Source organism: Bombyx mori, chromosome 23 (assembly GCF_030269925.1).
Source record: "Bombyx mori chromosome 23, ASM3026992v2".
NCBI classification, from domain to species: Eukaryota; Metazoa; Arthropoda; class Insecta; order Lepidoptera; family Bombycidae; genus Bombyx; species Bombyx mori.
The window spans coordinates 16504621-16519222 of NC_085129.1; the positions used below are offsets into that span (position 1 = coordinate 16504621).

The 14602-nt window shown below is 37.0% G+C and overlaps 1 protein-coding gene across 10 annotated transcripts in view; it reads right to left on the reverse strand.

Annotated features, from left to right (window-relative positions):
* LOC101737369 (protein bric-a-brac 2) overlaps positions 1–14602 on the reverse strand; it is a 48659-nt gene that overhangs the window by 14443 nt on the left and 19614 nt on the right. For 6 of the 10 annotated variants that reach the window (XM_012694328.4, XM_012694330.4, XM_012694329.4 and 3 more), the window contains 4 exons: positions 14113–14270; positions 13449–13494; positions 12232–12853; positions 4589–11617 (listed from right to left, as the gene is read on the reverse strand). In XM_012694328.4, the coding sequence (XP_012549782.2) occupies positions 11278–11617; positions 12232–12853; positions 13449–13494; positions 14113–14270 (1166 nt within the window). In that variant the 3' untranslated portion in view covers positions 4589–11277. Of the gene's footprint in view, positions 1–4588; positions 11618–12231; positions 12854–13448; positions 13495–14112; positions 14271–14602 lie in introns of those variants that run through there. The other 4 variants (XM_038019187.2, XM_062675325.1, XM_062675323.1 and 1 more) reach the window with 1 other exon arrangement.

The following is a 14602-nucleotide window of genomic DNA, read 5'->3' on the forward strand; positions in this document are numbered from 1 at the left end:
ATTAATCTAACGTAAAATTCGTTAATACGTTCTAAATTTAGTAAATAACATATTTTTGGATTCCGCTTTAAAATTACTTTGGCTTCGTAGGAACGCTAAAAATAGGAAAAAATAATAAAGAAAACGAAACAAAAACTTCAAACGTAAAAAATCGTTGCAAAAAAAACGAAAAAAAAAACAAATTTCTTAATAACAAACATGGGAGACTTCGACTTTTTGGCGGGAACGCGACGGACGAAATTGCGGGAATTGTTTTATTTTGATAATTTAGCGTCTCTCCGCGGGCTTAAGCTTGTAATAACAGAGGTTTGTTAAAAGTTTAGCGTCTATTAAAGTCTAAGACTGTGAAGGTAATGAGACAAAATAGCTAGACCTGGCTTATTGGGTTCGTTCAAAAAGTCAACTGAAGTTTTAGCGAACAACCATCATTATACCGAAACTTATTTCGTCTCATATCATCGCGTGTGAACCTCAAGCACCGGTCATCGTTCTCGTCGAACCCGTCGCTTGCTACGAAGGGCTCGACGAGTAAATTAACCCACAGACACAGTCCACTGAGTTTCTAGCCGGATCTTCTCAGTGGGTCGCGTTTCCGATCCGGTGGTAGATTCTGCAAAGCACGGCTCTTGCTGGGGTTCGTGTTAGCAACGTCGCCAGGTTTGAGCCCTGAGCTTACCTACTAGTTAAGATAACGCTGAAATAACCTCTCAAGGCTATCAGATTATGTAGGTAGGTAGGTAATGGCGTGCAACCTCTTTGACAGGACATAAGACCTACAACGATGTGACACAGACTAAAACAGACGCTTGACAAGAATTCAAATATAAAGAGAGAAATAGAACGAGGGCTTACGTGACTAGCGGCAGGCATGGTTTTTTTTTACTTCCTAAAAGACAGGCACGAACCAGACGACAAGGAACGAATTGATCGTTCTCGTATGTACATAAAATAGACGACAAAAGAATTAGCACACTGAATTTCTCGCCGGATCTTCTCAGTGGGTCGCGTTTCCGATCCGGTGGTAGATTCTGCGAAGCACTGCTCTTGTTAGGGCCAGTATTAGCAGCACACCCGGTGTGAGCCCCGTGAGCTCGCCTACACGTCAAGGAGAAGCTGATATAGCCTCTCAAGGCTATCAGCATAGGTAGGAAAAAAATATGTAAGACCAACATTACAGAACCGTACCCACATTGATTCATTTTATAAAAGTCGATATAAAAATTAGAGTGAACACGGCCTTCAACGAAATGGCTGCTAAGTTTCCATTAAACGTTGAGCTCCGGTTTGTATGTAACAGCCTATTTTAGATAGGTCAAGCTGCACGGTCGATGTTCAAGTTACACAAAATGGCCGCTGTTATACAGTAAATACATTTTCATATTAATTAAGTATAATTAATTATGCATATTCCTTAAAAAATAATTTAAGTACATAAACTTTTTATTTTATCTTACAATTTACATATGATTTATTATAGTAAGTAGGTATATTTTTGCTATTCATAAATTACTAATATATTATTCTAAGTTATATTATAATATAAACATTATTAGTTATATTATTGTTGTATATTAAATAATGACTATGAAATCCCTATATTCGATTAATAATTGGCAAAGGATAAGGTTGTGAGCAGATTCCTTATTGTAACAAACAGTATTTCGTGGTATTGTTAGAAAGAATATATCGAGAGGTGAAAAGCTATTTGGTTTCAGCGACATTTCTCATTGTAATTAAAGGTCCGTTTTATTTAGTATTAGTATCAATCAACAATTCGATGTTTTTAATTGAACTTCAATTAAGTTTCATTCGAAAGCTGAAGAAGTTTTTTTGTTATATTTTTTCCAAATTTTTACCTTTAACTGGCTCTCTTGTAAAATTTAAGAAATGTCACAGCTCGATATAATAATATACTATATTTCACACAGTCTAAATTTAATTAAGTGTTTTTTGTACCTATTGTAAAATGACCGTGACAAAATTTGTTAAAAACATAAAGAAATTCCCACGACAAGCGTGTTTTTAGTTTAGAAAATTAATATTGTTTACGTTATAGAAATTTGACCTAGGGAGACGATGAAAGAAATATTGTAGTTTTTTTAAACTATAACAGAATAAATAAGGGTAAAAAATTTCCGTTCCTATTGAACGTACGCCGGCAGCGGGTGTGGTCCGTCAGTCGTGAGCACTCGTGAGCACCGGTGAGCACACGTGAGTGCTTGTAAGCATTCGTGAGTAGTTTCAAATATACGTCTGCCAGCGTACGCGGACAAGATTTAGCATTTAAGTTAGAGCGATTCATCGTAGCGCTCCGAACGGGACTCCACCATCAGGTCCAAGGGATCTAAGATCTGAGTTGGTCTCGTCCCCCGCCTGCCTTTAGAAAATTGACTCTTTATATCATATTTCTCCATCCAATTCCTTAGAGTTTTCCTGGGCACTCCATATTTGTTTGATGCTGCGTACACGCTGTAACCCTTCTTGACGGCGATCAGAGCGTCTCTGAGATGCTGCGAGGAATATTGCTTATAAGACTTTTCTTGGAACACGTCGGTCTCGATATTCACGATGGCGTTAGGCCTCCGCCCCACGACCCGGGGCCTTGCGTGTATGTTCATTGGTATACCGTTATCCATATCAATAAAATGTCTTGTGACGATTTTCGTTGACGTCCTCAAACCTGGAACAAGCAAGGAAAAAGAATCGCCCGTTAGTATTTTTGTTTTTTGTTTAATTTAATTCTCCCGAGTTCTCGGTGGTCTCATTAAAGTTGGCAACATTGTTTTGTTTGATACTATAAAGGGCGTTCCTTTTCCTGGCTTCCTACTGGGGAGGGGAACGTGTTCAAAAGCGAGGAAAAGCCGCTCTTCCGGGATTTAAAATAAAGTTTAATTTCATTTAAATTAACGGTACCATTGTTTAGCTAGTAAGTGTTCTGGCTATTAGGTGCAAGGAAGCGGTACAATGCAAATTACACTTCAACCTCACGTACCTCAAGGTGGGGGGCAATGATGCTTACCTTACTCACACTAGTAAAATCAAATAAAAAAAAGCTTTTTTTTAATACATTTTCCCAATAGAGATTGTAAAGCCTGATGTTAAGTATCCATACATATCAAATTGTACTATTTAACGATTGATGATAATCTCAGTAAAATGGTGGTCATTTACTGAGATTTTTTCAGTGGTCATTTTGGAGGATCCCGAGAAGTTAGGTCCGGCGGCTTTGTTTCATTTTCCCACTTTTGTGCACTTTCACAGATACTAAATACTTAGTTAATAAACCATTGGTTATTACGCATTTAAACTTGAAGAAACACTAAATAGACAAAATAAAACAAATCACACAGATTAACTTCTCGCGTTCCCGCCAAAAAGACCTTATATACGTTTAAATAAGTAGATATAGCTATAGATAATAAGGACCGAGACATAATGGAAAATAGTATGATGTTCACCATACAAATGTTTGTCTGATGTGGGAAATGCATACCCGATCCTGTAGACCAAATGATAAACAGTCGACGTCGCCCTAAATACGTCATCACGGATCCTCCCGATTAACGGTGCTTTTAGGTACCACAAATCAAATCAAATCAAATCCAATCCAGTGGTAGATTCTGCGAAGCACTGTTCTTGCTAGGGCCAGTGTTAGCAACACTCCCGGTTTGAGCCCCGCGAGCTTACCTACACGTCAAGGAGAAGCTGAAATAGCCTCTCAAGGCTGTCAGCATAGGTAGGGAAAAAAGTGGGAAACGTATCCACATTATTCGACCCAGCGCGGTAGCGGTTAGAGCGCGCTACCAAATCATTTATACATATATCACCGCATTTTATTTAAATTGATAAATATTCAATATGTGTTTCCATATTGGGAATACCGAAAACACCATATCAAGGGGTGAAAGGCTATTTGTTTTAAGCGACATTTCGCTTAACACGCGACATTAATTTTTGTAAAAGATCCGTTTTATTTGTATTAGCATCAACAATTCGATGTTTGTAATTGAACTTCATTTATTTTTACAACATTCAAATAGCTGTTGACGATTTTAAGCTATTGCATAGCTTTTATTGCGGGCTTTGCGAGCGGCAACCAAATCAAGAAATTCCGTAACGAACATAAAACCTAGCACTCCCACTCCGCCTATCATGTAGTCCGCGTTCAACACATTCACACGTTGCGCTTGTGTAGGTAGTGTTTGTAAATAAGCGCGTGGCGTGACGTCGCACTGCATGTGCATTATCAAAAGTCTGCCCATCTCTCTCTCGCGCGGTCTAGCTTATGAGTGTGAAGAGGACAGATAACGTTTTGCTTTTGTTAATGTTTATAAATACAGCGTGGTCTTATTTTATTATTGTTATAATATTAAATTATTATTGTCTAATTATAATAATTGTATAAGTTGATAAAAAATGCTATGCAATGCTTTACCGCGGCAGTCCCCGGGTGCCCCAAGTGTTTTTTTGTCATGATATTTTTTCCAAACTTAAAGGGCTCACTTATAAAGTTTCAAAAACGTCGCTTAAACTAAATAGCACTGACACGTCTATAGCATCAGTCGATTTAGAGAAAAACACAAAAAAATAATCATATAAATTTCATTCTTTATTTACTAACACCAAACAGAAATTAGACCGCGTTCACTAACATAATACTGCATGTATAATATATATATATTATGTATGTATATAACTTTTCAATTACACAACTACTTACATACTATAATACACCTTAAATACTATAATGTATTATTACTGGTAATAACAGACAATAGGTAATCGATGTTTTAAAAGCAATTAATCGACATTTCGATTCGCTCTAGAGTCAGAAAATCACATTTTTTTTAAATTATTAGTATTATTATTATCAGTAGGATATATACAAACATTTTGTCTGCCTTAGCTGAGACTATAGAATCAATTTCATCAAATTTTAATGAACTTTTCTTTATATTCGTTAAAGCACTATAACCCAATTTGGACTTTTTTTATTGCGCTTGTAGGCAGACGACCATACGGCCCACTTGATGGTGTATGGTTACCGTCGCCCATGGACTTCAGCAATGTCAGGGTCAGAGCCAAGCCGCTGCCTATCGTTATAGGCAGAAAACACGCATTTCCGAAATCATTAACGACCTAATACTAGCACATCATAGATAAGTCTTTAAATAGAAATCACAACGAAACAGAATAGTAAGGCACAATTATTTTAGTCAATGCAACGGTCAAACGTGTTGCCAGACTCGTAGTGGAATCACCACGAAATTTTAAGTTTTTTTTACTGGCAACATTGCTACATAACGTTGCCGGTAACTATAGTATATTACCTACTAATTCGGTATTTAATAAGCACATATCTTAAATTAGAATTCTCTGTGCTAGTTTTTCGGAAGAGTTCACGGCCCGCCTTGCGTTAAGTGTGCAAGAGTCCGTAATCATCAACAATCTTCGAGATTCTGGTCAGGATATTAGGTTAAATTATTAATATTTTTATAGTAACATCGGTCTTGACACTTGTGAAATTTGTCAATTCAATTACCTTGATAGATTCCATTACATAGGTTTAAAGATACAGAAAGAGCTAATAGGCGTATTAAAACTGCAACTAAATATTGGTATTTCTATCAATTTGTATACAAGCAGTCCTTTGGGAGTTTTCTTCAAAAAAATTGTTGTTTTATTTATTTACTTTGAAAGATCTTTCGGTAGGCTTAACGAAAAAAGATCTTGAATCGAGGGAGTGTAGACCGACACTTCAAATGTTATCGTTCGGAACTTGCTTTTTTTATTGCTTAGATGGGTGAACGAGCTCAGAGCTCACCTGGTGTTAAGTGGTTACTGGAGCCCATAGACATCTACAACGTAAATGCGCCACCCACCTTGAAATATAAGTTCTAAGGTCTCAGCATATTTACAACGGCTACCCCACTCTTCAAACCGAAACGCATTACTACTTCACAGCAGAAATAGCGGGGTGGTGGTACTTACTCGTGCGGACTCACAAGACGTCCTACCACCAATAAAGTACCACCAGTACATATGCAAGCTTATCTTGGTAATGTCGTAAGCGAGATTCAGGCATCTGTCAAATATCTTGTGTTCTATGCTAGCTACCCGCCAAAACGCAATAAATAAATAAAAATAAGGAAATGTATTTTTTCAAACCTTTTTCAATGATCATATTAATTAAAATAAAAATAAAAAATCATTTATATCTGAAACAAGTCCATGCGTGTAAGTAGAATCATTGAAGTGCCATTAAGAGATTTTAAACTATTTAAATACCATTAATATTATTTTGTATATACATATTATGTAAACGGTATATATCTGTTTATTGTATGTATATATTTTCTATATTAAGGTATTGTCAATGGTACACCGTAACATACCTACTATATTTATCGCTTTTAGCGGTAAGACCGCCTAATGTACAAATCTATCTGCCTTTTGACTGTTTTTGAATGTAAATTGTGTTTTGGGTGCAATAAAGTGTATTCTCTCTCTCTCTCTCTCTCAATTATTTTACATGTAACTATTATAATAGTTACAATTAAAATAAATAATAATTGTCAGTTCAGAACATGGACAAAACTAAAGCCCCTGTGAAACACGCATGATCCAAATTTTAGGTAGTCAGGGCAAAACTGGCCTAACCTTTACATAGTTAGTATGGAGATAATGAGGTTAGAATTTACTTTTATATTGGTTCGTAGGCAAAAACAATACGCGCGAAAAATAATATTTACAAATCCATCTGTTCTCTATGGGTGAGACTAGAGATAGGCGGGTTTTGCATCAAAATATATTGTGTTTTAAATAAATTGCAATATACATATAAGCACGAATCCGAAAAATTGTGGGTTAGGCCACTTTTGCACTGACGGTCTCATTTATATGATTGGAAATTTCGACCGCCGTATTCAATCAATCAATCAATATCCAATCAGCACCAAGATTTAGGAGGCGTTTAACTTTTGCTCTGTTATTACCAGTACTCACATAGGCACTTGTCGGGCGTTAAAACCGCATTACAAAGATTTTTGTATAATCACTAGCAACACACCAATGTCGCAGAGATGAAGCAACATGAATTACTTTTTCGTAACGATAAATCGACAATGTTTTCTTTTGTAATGTTATATTAGAACATGTTTTAGGCCGCAAACAAAAATACAGGGTGTCCCAAAAAGAATGGATAGTCCTGAAACACCTCATAGTAGAGCTATTGGGGACACAAAATAAAAAAATAAATAAAAAAATTCTCAGGTAGTACCCAAATTCAGTATTTTAAAAAAAAGTTGATATTTTCCATACTGCTATGCGTTTTGGAATATACAATAGCTACAAATAAATGAAATCCATAGGCTTTTTGGTGTTATAATATTATACATGGACTATACTAAGGAATATGCCGTATAATCGTATGAGTAGCTAGTGTAATTTTTTATAAAAGTTAATTAGAACTTAAATTTTAATCATTAATTTTGGTATTTTTTTCTTTATTTTTAATTTGGGTACTACCTAATAAATATTATTTTTAATTTTTTATTTTGAGTCCCCATTGAGGTGTTTCAGGATTATCCATTCTTTCTGGGACACCCTGTATATAGTTTCACCGTAAACTTAACACTTTCGCTTGCTTTTTTCGCACAATAAATAAATGAAAAACAATTTTAATAAAAATACCCTTAACGTGATTTGCCTTTTTAAACGAAAACCTACATTGTTGTCAGTAAAATAAATCGAAAAATCTTATTCTCCCATTTAAATTTCGAGATGAAATTGATTATGGTCGATCATGGAGCGTACACTAGTTAAATTAATACTCCTAACATATGGTCAGTAGGCAGAGGCTTGGTCGTACCCCTGGCAGTGATGAATTAACAGTAACCACTCACCATCAAACGGGTCCTATGCTCGTCTGCCGATTTAATAAAAAATATCGTATCGCTTTTATTGGAATCGGAAACGAAGACACTTGATGAACTATCAAGTCGTGAAAGGCTATTTTTGCACATTTACCGGAAAGTCATTTATAGTTTAAATTTTTGAAAAACTTATTATTGAAGTTCAATTAAAAACATCGAACTGTTGATGCCGATGCCAAATAAAACGCAACTTTAATTACAAAGATAAATGTCGCGTGTTAAGCGAAATGTCGCTTGAACCAAGTCTGAAGTCGTCGTGGCCTAAAGGATAAGACGTCCGGTGCATTTGTATCTAGCGATACACCGATGTTCGAATCCCGCAGGCGGGTACCAATTTCTCTAATAAAATACGTACTCAGCAAATGTTCACGATTGACTTCCACGGTGAAGGAATAACATCGTGTAATAAAAATGCTTGACGTACTGATTAAAAGGCAAATCTTGTTAAGTTATTAGTGCGAATTTTTTAACGTTCTCGATAGCGTAAAAGTTAACTTGAATTTGTATGAAGTCGGATCGTTTGCCTACGTTTGTCGCTAGGGGCGCTGTTCTAACTCCATACAAATTCGAGTTAACTTTTACGCGATCGAGAACGTTCGCAAATGACACGCGAAAAACACACTCAATCGAATAAGGTTAAATTACTAAGTTTTATTAAGTAACGTTTAGGAACATATTTGTATTAATTAAATATTATTGAATGCTTTATATATATATATATATATATATATATATCGGGGGATGAAAGGTTATTTGGTTTAAGGGATATTTTTGCAGCTATACAGGAGAGCCACTTAAAGTTCAAACATTTGGAAAAAATATCATAACAACAAAAAAACGGCTTCAGCTATTAAAACGGAGTAAACTTAATTGAAGCTCAATTAAAAACATCGAAATGTTATAGCTAATAAACCACCTTTCATCCTACGATATGCAATCTTTAATGTTTGTTATTCTGACACCGCTAGCGCCATCTATTGGGTTTAGTGGAAAACGTAAAGTTGTTTCACTTCGTTTTAATTCGCTTGAACTAGAGTTAGTGACGCGATGAGGACTGTTGCAGCTACATTGGCGTACAGTATCGATCGCGTATCGGACTCTACACACTTGATTTTTATGTTCATCGTTTTAACGCAATTCCCGAAATTCCGGGGAATTTTCGCGAGCTGACAGCACCGGCTCCAAGGCTTTCCTATTGCACGTGTTTTTGTTACAAACACTTTTTTGTCTTAACGAAATAAAAACGGAAACTAAAAAATTAATAAGAACAGTTTTTTTGTAAATCAATACGAATTAAATTTTCACGTGAAGCTTATAACAGATTTCGGGTTAAAGCTCAGCTTTTATATACTTTTAAAGTGAAGTTAAGGTCATTAAGTGGTCCTACGCTTTTTACATGACAGGTTACGAGATCCACTTGACGAAATACTTTGATTTACAAACGAATATTTATTTATTTATTTATTGCATAGATGGTTGGACGAGCTCACAGACCACCTGGTGTTGAGTGGTTACCGGGGCCCATAAAAATCTACACCTTGAGATATGAGTTCTAAAGTCTCAGTATAGTTACAACGGCTGCCCCGCCCTTCGAACCGAAACGCATTACTGCTTCACGGCAGAAATAGGCATAATTTCCTGTCAGCCCCTTGGCTTCATCTCCTCTCTGGCTTTAATGGCTTCGAGTCTTCAACTTTACGATCTGGTGTTACCAGCGTTTTATGACGTCACATTCATTACGCGCGCGCGTGCGAGAGGGATAGCTAAATTACCCTATTCCACGCCCATTTTGGCCTAATACCCAAAACTGTTTTATCATTTCGCAAGTTAAATTGACAATTTAAGTACATATTCCATTTAAATTGCATTCAACATTGTCATTGTTATTATACACAACAATGCAAGATGCGATAATTAAAACTTACATACATGTACGAACAGGTAAAAAGCTAAAACCGTTTTATTAATATACATAAAAACTTTACATAAACATTTTCAAGTCTTTTAATATTTCTTAAATTTTTTTTAAACGAATGGACGTTGTCCCTTTAAGCACTCAATATTAATAATTTTCAAGGCCAAGTTTGTTTTTAAAACTAGTAAAAAGTTTTTAGTTTTTTTTTTTTTAATAACAAATTTGACGAAAATGATATTTTAACAAGTCACTGCATTTCTTAGTGGGTCACAGTACGTGACGTCATACGTGTGGAGCTGGGTTGTGGCTACAAGTGACGGTTGCTCTCTCAGTCGAGTTCTGTGGTTTCCCATAAATCTTGGGAGGCTCATTTTGATTGAACAGTCTCCCTTCTGTGTGCTTAGTTTTTTAACTTTTCGACCGCGTTAAAGTTAACTCAAATTTGTATGGAGTTAGAAGGTTTGCCTGCGTTTGCCGCTAGGGGCGCTGTTGCAACTCCATACAAATTTGATTTAACTTTAACGCTATCGAGAACGTTAACGGACACGTATTACGCAGAAGTTTCACTTGAAACCTTGGTGCCCATCCATGAAAACTTTCAATCGCACAATTATTGAAGCGAATCCAAATCTTTACTTGTGTTAACTATAGTGTCAATGGAGGGCAGATTTCTGCATAAAATTTGCACGATTTTTCCGGCGTCTCAATGACAATGTCAGTGTAAAAAGTAATTTTAATACGATTTTCGTCAAATCTATTAAAACACACTTATTTATAAATATGTATAACTAACATTAATAAGTAAAAGAAATACGTTACAACATTAAGTATCAATAATTAAAGAATAAATAATCAAATTTAAATATACTTTTTTTCAATGGCAACATTACGAAAATGCTACCACACGAAACACGTTTTTTTCCCGTAATTTTAAAACTCTTTGGATTCTATTGCAACATTATCAATAATTTATAATTTCTTTGGGAAAATCGTTTGTTTAAAATACATTCGTTAAATATATTAAATATCTTTGCTTATTTCTTTGGCAGTTATATATCCTCGTATACAAACGACAGGCCACATTTTTTTATTTTTCTATATAATTAGATATTAATTTTAATATATAAGTTACAGTCATTTTGTATTATTAATTTTCTGAACACGTTTCCATACTGCGAATTCTCTATTAATATACTTGTATTTAGAATTTGTTTGACAGTACAAATTAGAGTGGACTTAGAATACGCCCAGCCATCGGCGCATAGACAATTTTTTTAATTTTTTACAGTATTTTATTTTATTAGACACAATGATTATTTATTATTATAAGATTAGAGGCATGGTTTTCTTAATTTAAATCAGAATAGCACCGCGCAAAACATTCAGTGTCTTCATTCCACAAACCGCAGTATGGCAACACAAGACAAATTATTCATGCAATGACATATCAAGGACGGTATTGCCATCGCAGTCGCCCTTTAATTCGGGAGATTTCTCCCCAGTTTTGGGGGCTTCGTCCTCGCTGGACACATTATTCGCGAACGACAGGAAATGCTTGCCAAAGTCCAGTTCGGTTTCGTTCTCGCTCTTGTCCTGAGGCTGAGGGTCGCCCGCGTTGAGGCACTCGTAATGCTTATACTCCTTCTGACGCTTGCTGTTCTCGACGAACTGCTTCAGTTGCTGCGGCATCGGGAAGGACGACTTGATGTGGCAGCGCTTCATCCAGTTACGCAGCGATTTTCTGGGCACTTTATGAGTTTGGGCGGCCCTGCAGCGAGACAGTCTCGTTGAGGCTCGTTTATGGGTCACATTGTTTAAACGAATTCAATAATTACTGGTGGTAAGACCTCTTGTGAGTCCACACGGGTAGGTACCACCACCCCGCCTATTTCTGAAGTGAAGCAGTAATGCGTTTCGGTTTCAAGAGTGCGATAGGCGTTTAACTATACTGAGACCTTAGAAATTGTATCTCAAGGTGGCTGGCGAATTTGCGTTGTAGACTTCTATGGGCTCCAGTAACTACTTAACACCAGGGGGGCCGTGAGCTCGTCCACCCATCTAAGCAATAAGAAAAAAACCAGATGGTGAGTGGTTACCGTCGCCCATAGACTTCAGCAATGCCAGGGGCGGAGCCAGGCCGCTGCCTACCGTTAAGTACTCTCCACAAGCCTCGTTTGAAGAAGGACATGTCATACCGCTCGGGAAACACCGTGGAGGGGAGCTCATTCCAAAGCCGGATGGTACGTGGCAAATAAGATCTCTGGGAGCGCACTGTGGATGAACGCAGTGGCTCCAGGTAGTATGGATTTACTCTACTTCGGTCACCAACACAAAGATCCAATACAAACCTATTTATCTTAATGATTATACAAAATATATTACCTGTAAATACTCCCGCCCTTCTTGACATCCATTAGGGCTGCCCACATGGCCTCGTTCGAGTACCTCCTATTAGGATTGAATTTCCCCATCATGACCCTCTCCAGGTCTTTACGCGACAAGCCCGAGGAACTGATCTCTTTGCCCTCCAAGAACTGATCCAGGTCCGACTTGAGCACCGTGTCGCCTATATCAACGTTTTTATCTTTGAAAATAGGCGGCCTGCCCCTTCGTCTGATCTGCGCTTTTTCCCCGATTTTCCGGTAAATCTCTTTGTTGACAACACTTTTGGGGATCAGTTCCACCTCGGATTTTTGCGGTTTCTGCTCGATCCTCGACTTCTTCACTTGGCTCGCTCTCAGGAGAGACACTTCGAGCTCGCCATTTTGCTCCAACCATGATTTGTAATAGTCATTCTCTGCTTTCTCTGCGTTCTTCTGCTGTAAATATTCTTCTGTGGCGTTCGTATTGAGCCCGTATTTGGAAAATTCATTTTTTATTTCCACAGCGTTCATTTTGGATAGCCTGTTGATGTATTCGGAATTGGCTTTCGCTAAATTCTGCAGTTTATTTTGAAAAAACAATTCGCTCTCCGGCTTCACGCGCACGTAGTCGCGGCGGCTCCCTAAAAACATAAGTGTTGCCAGTGAAAAAAATTCAAATTACCACCATTGAACCATGAATGGGAATATGGAAGGTAAATAAAAAAATAATTAAATAAAAAAAATGTCTGTAAGATCAGCCCTGGAAAGGACTTAAAATAAACTTAAAAATTAATAAATAAAAAATTAAAACATTTACAACTACTTTAGAACATTCATGGTCCAATTGTATTTCTTTTTTCTTGTTTAAATAACATTCTACTGATTCACAAATACATCAAAACAGGCCTACCTTACAGACATTTTTTTACTCTTCTTACGCACATTGGAAATAAAAAACAAGGATCACTTCACAGATTAAGAAAGAAAAAAAAAACGATTCATCGCGACGCCATTTTGAAAATTTGTACACTTGTTTTTTTTTTGAGTTTTTTCTTTTATCGGCCGAGACAAACGTATAAAATAATCAAGGATTTTATTTTATCGGTGAATTATCCGAGGAATTTTCCGAAAATCAAATCACAGATATCGATGGAAACTTTCGAGCGAAATTCATTTAATAGTTATCCCACAAATTATTAATTAATTAACAAACAAGCGTGCTGCTAAAAGTCTTACCTGATGGCTGACCAAGACTGCTGCCCGGTTTCCCTGGTTCGTCGTCCTGAAAGATAAAAAAAACCATAAACTTTAAGCTCGCATTTGTTAATAAAGCCCGTAAGTAAGCCGGTATGAATGGTTGCCAATGGCAAAAATAGACTTTTGGACGAAAATTGCGATATTCTTACTTGTTGTTGCCTCTTAAACTGACAATGAACACAGCTAATTTAAAGGTTTACAATTTCGGTCCAAAAGCATATTTTTCATCTTTATTTTATTTATATACTGCTTAGATAGGTGGATGAGCTCAGAGCCCACCTGGTATTAAGTGGTTACTGGACCCCATAGGCATCTACAACGTAAATGCCGCCACCCACCTTGAGACATGAGTTCTAAGGTCTCAGTATAGTTACAATGGCTGCCCCGCCCTTCAAGCATTACTGCTTTTTTTTTTTTTTTCTTTGATGGTTGGACAAACTCACAGCCACACAGGTGTTAAGTGGTTACTGGAGCCCAAGGACATCTACAACGTAAATGCGCCACCCACCTTGAGACATGAGTTCTAAGGTCTCAGTTTAGTTACAACGGCTGCCCCGCCCTTCAAGCATTACTGCTTGATGGCTGAAATAGGGTGGTGGTACCTACCCACAACACCTCCTACCACCACTAAGCTACTCCTCACCTCGTTGTATTCCATGGGGTCGTTATCCATTTCGCCGTAATACAGTCCGTCTTCCTCGACGGTTTCCTCCTTCACATCAGCAGCCAGGTCTTCAGATTTCCGTTTCTTAGGTCCGTTGGGAGATGACTGGGGTATCGACTTAGGCGCTTGACTCGGTCCTGACGAAATAAGGGTGTCTGCTTAATTCATTTGTTACAGCCGAATTTGGACACGATTTCAAATAAATACATATATATATTTAAAAATGAATTGCTGTTCGTTCGTCTCGTTAAAACTCGAGAACGGCTAGACCGATTTGGCTAATTTTGGTCTTGAATTATGATGGTTTGGAATTGATGTGTCCCCCGTCAGACGGATTCGTTTTGTTTGTTTAAAGTTTATTTTTTACAAAAGATTAGGTCTTTTCTTTATCGATTGAAGCACTACGAAGTCTGCCGGGTCAGCTAGTACATACATTATATATGAACACCGTAAATTACTTTGACGCGTG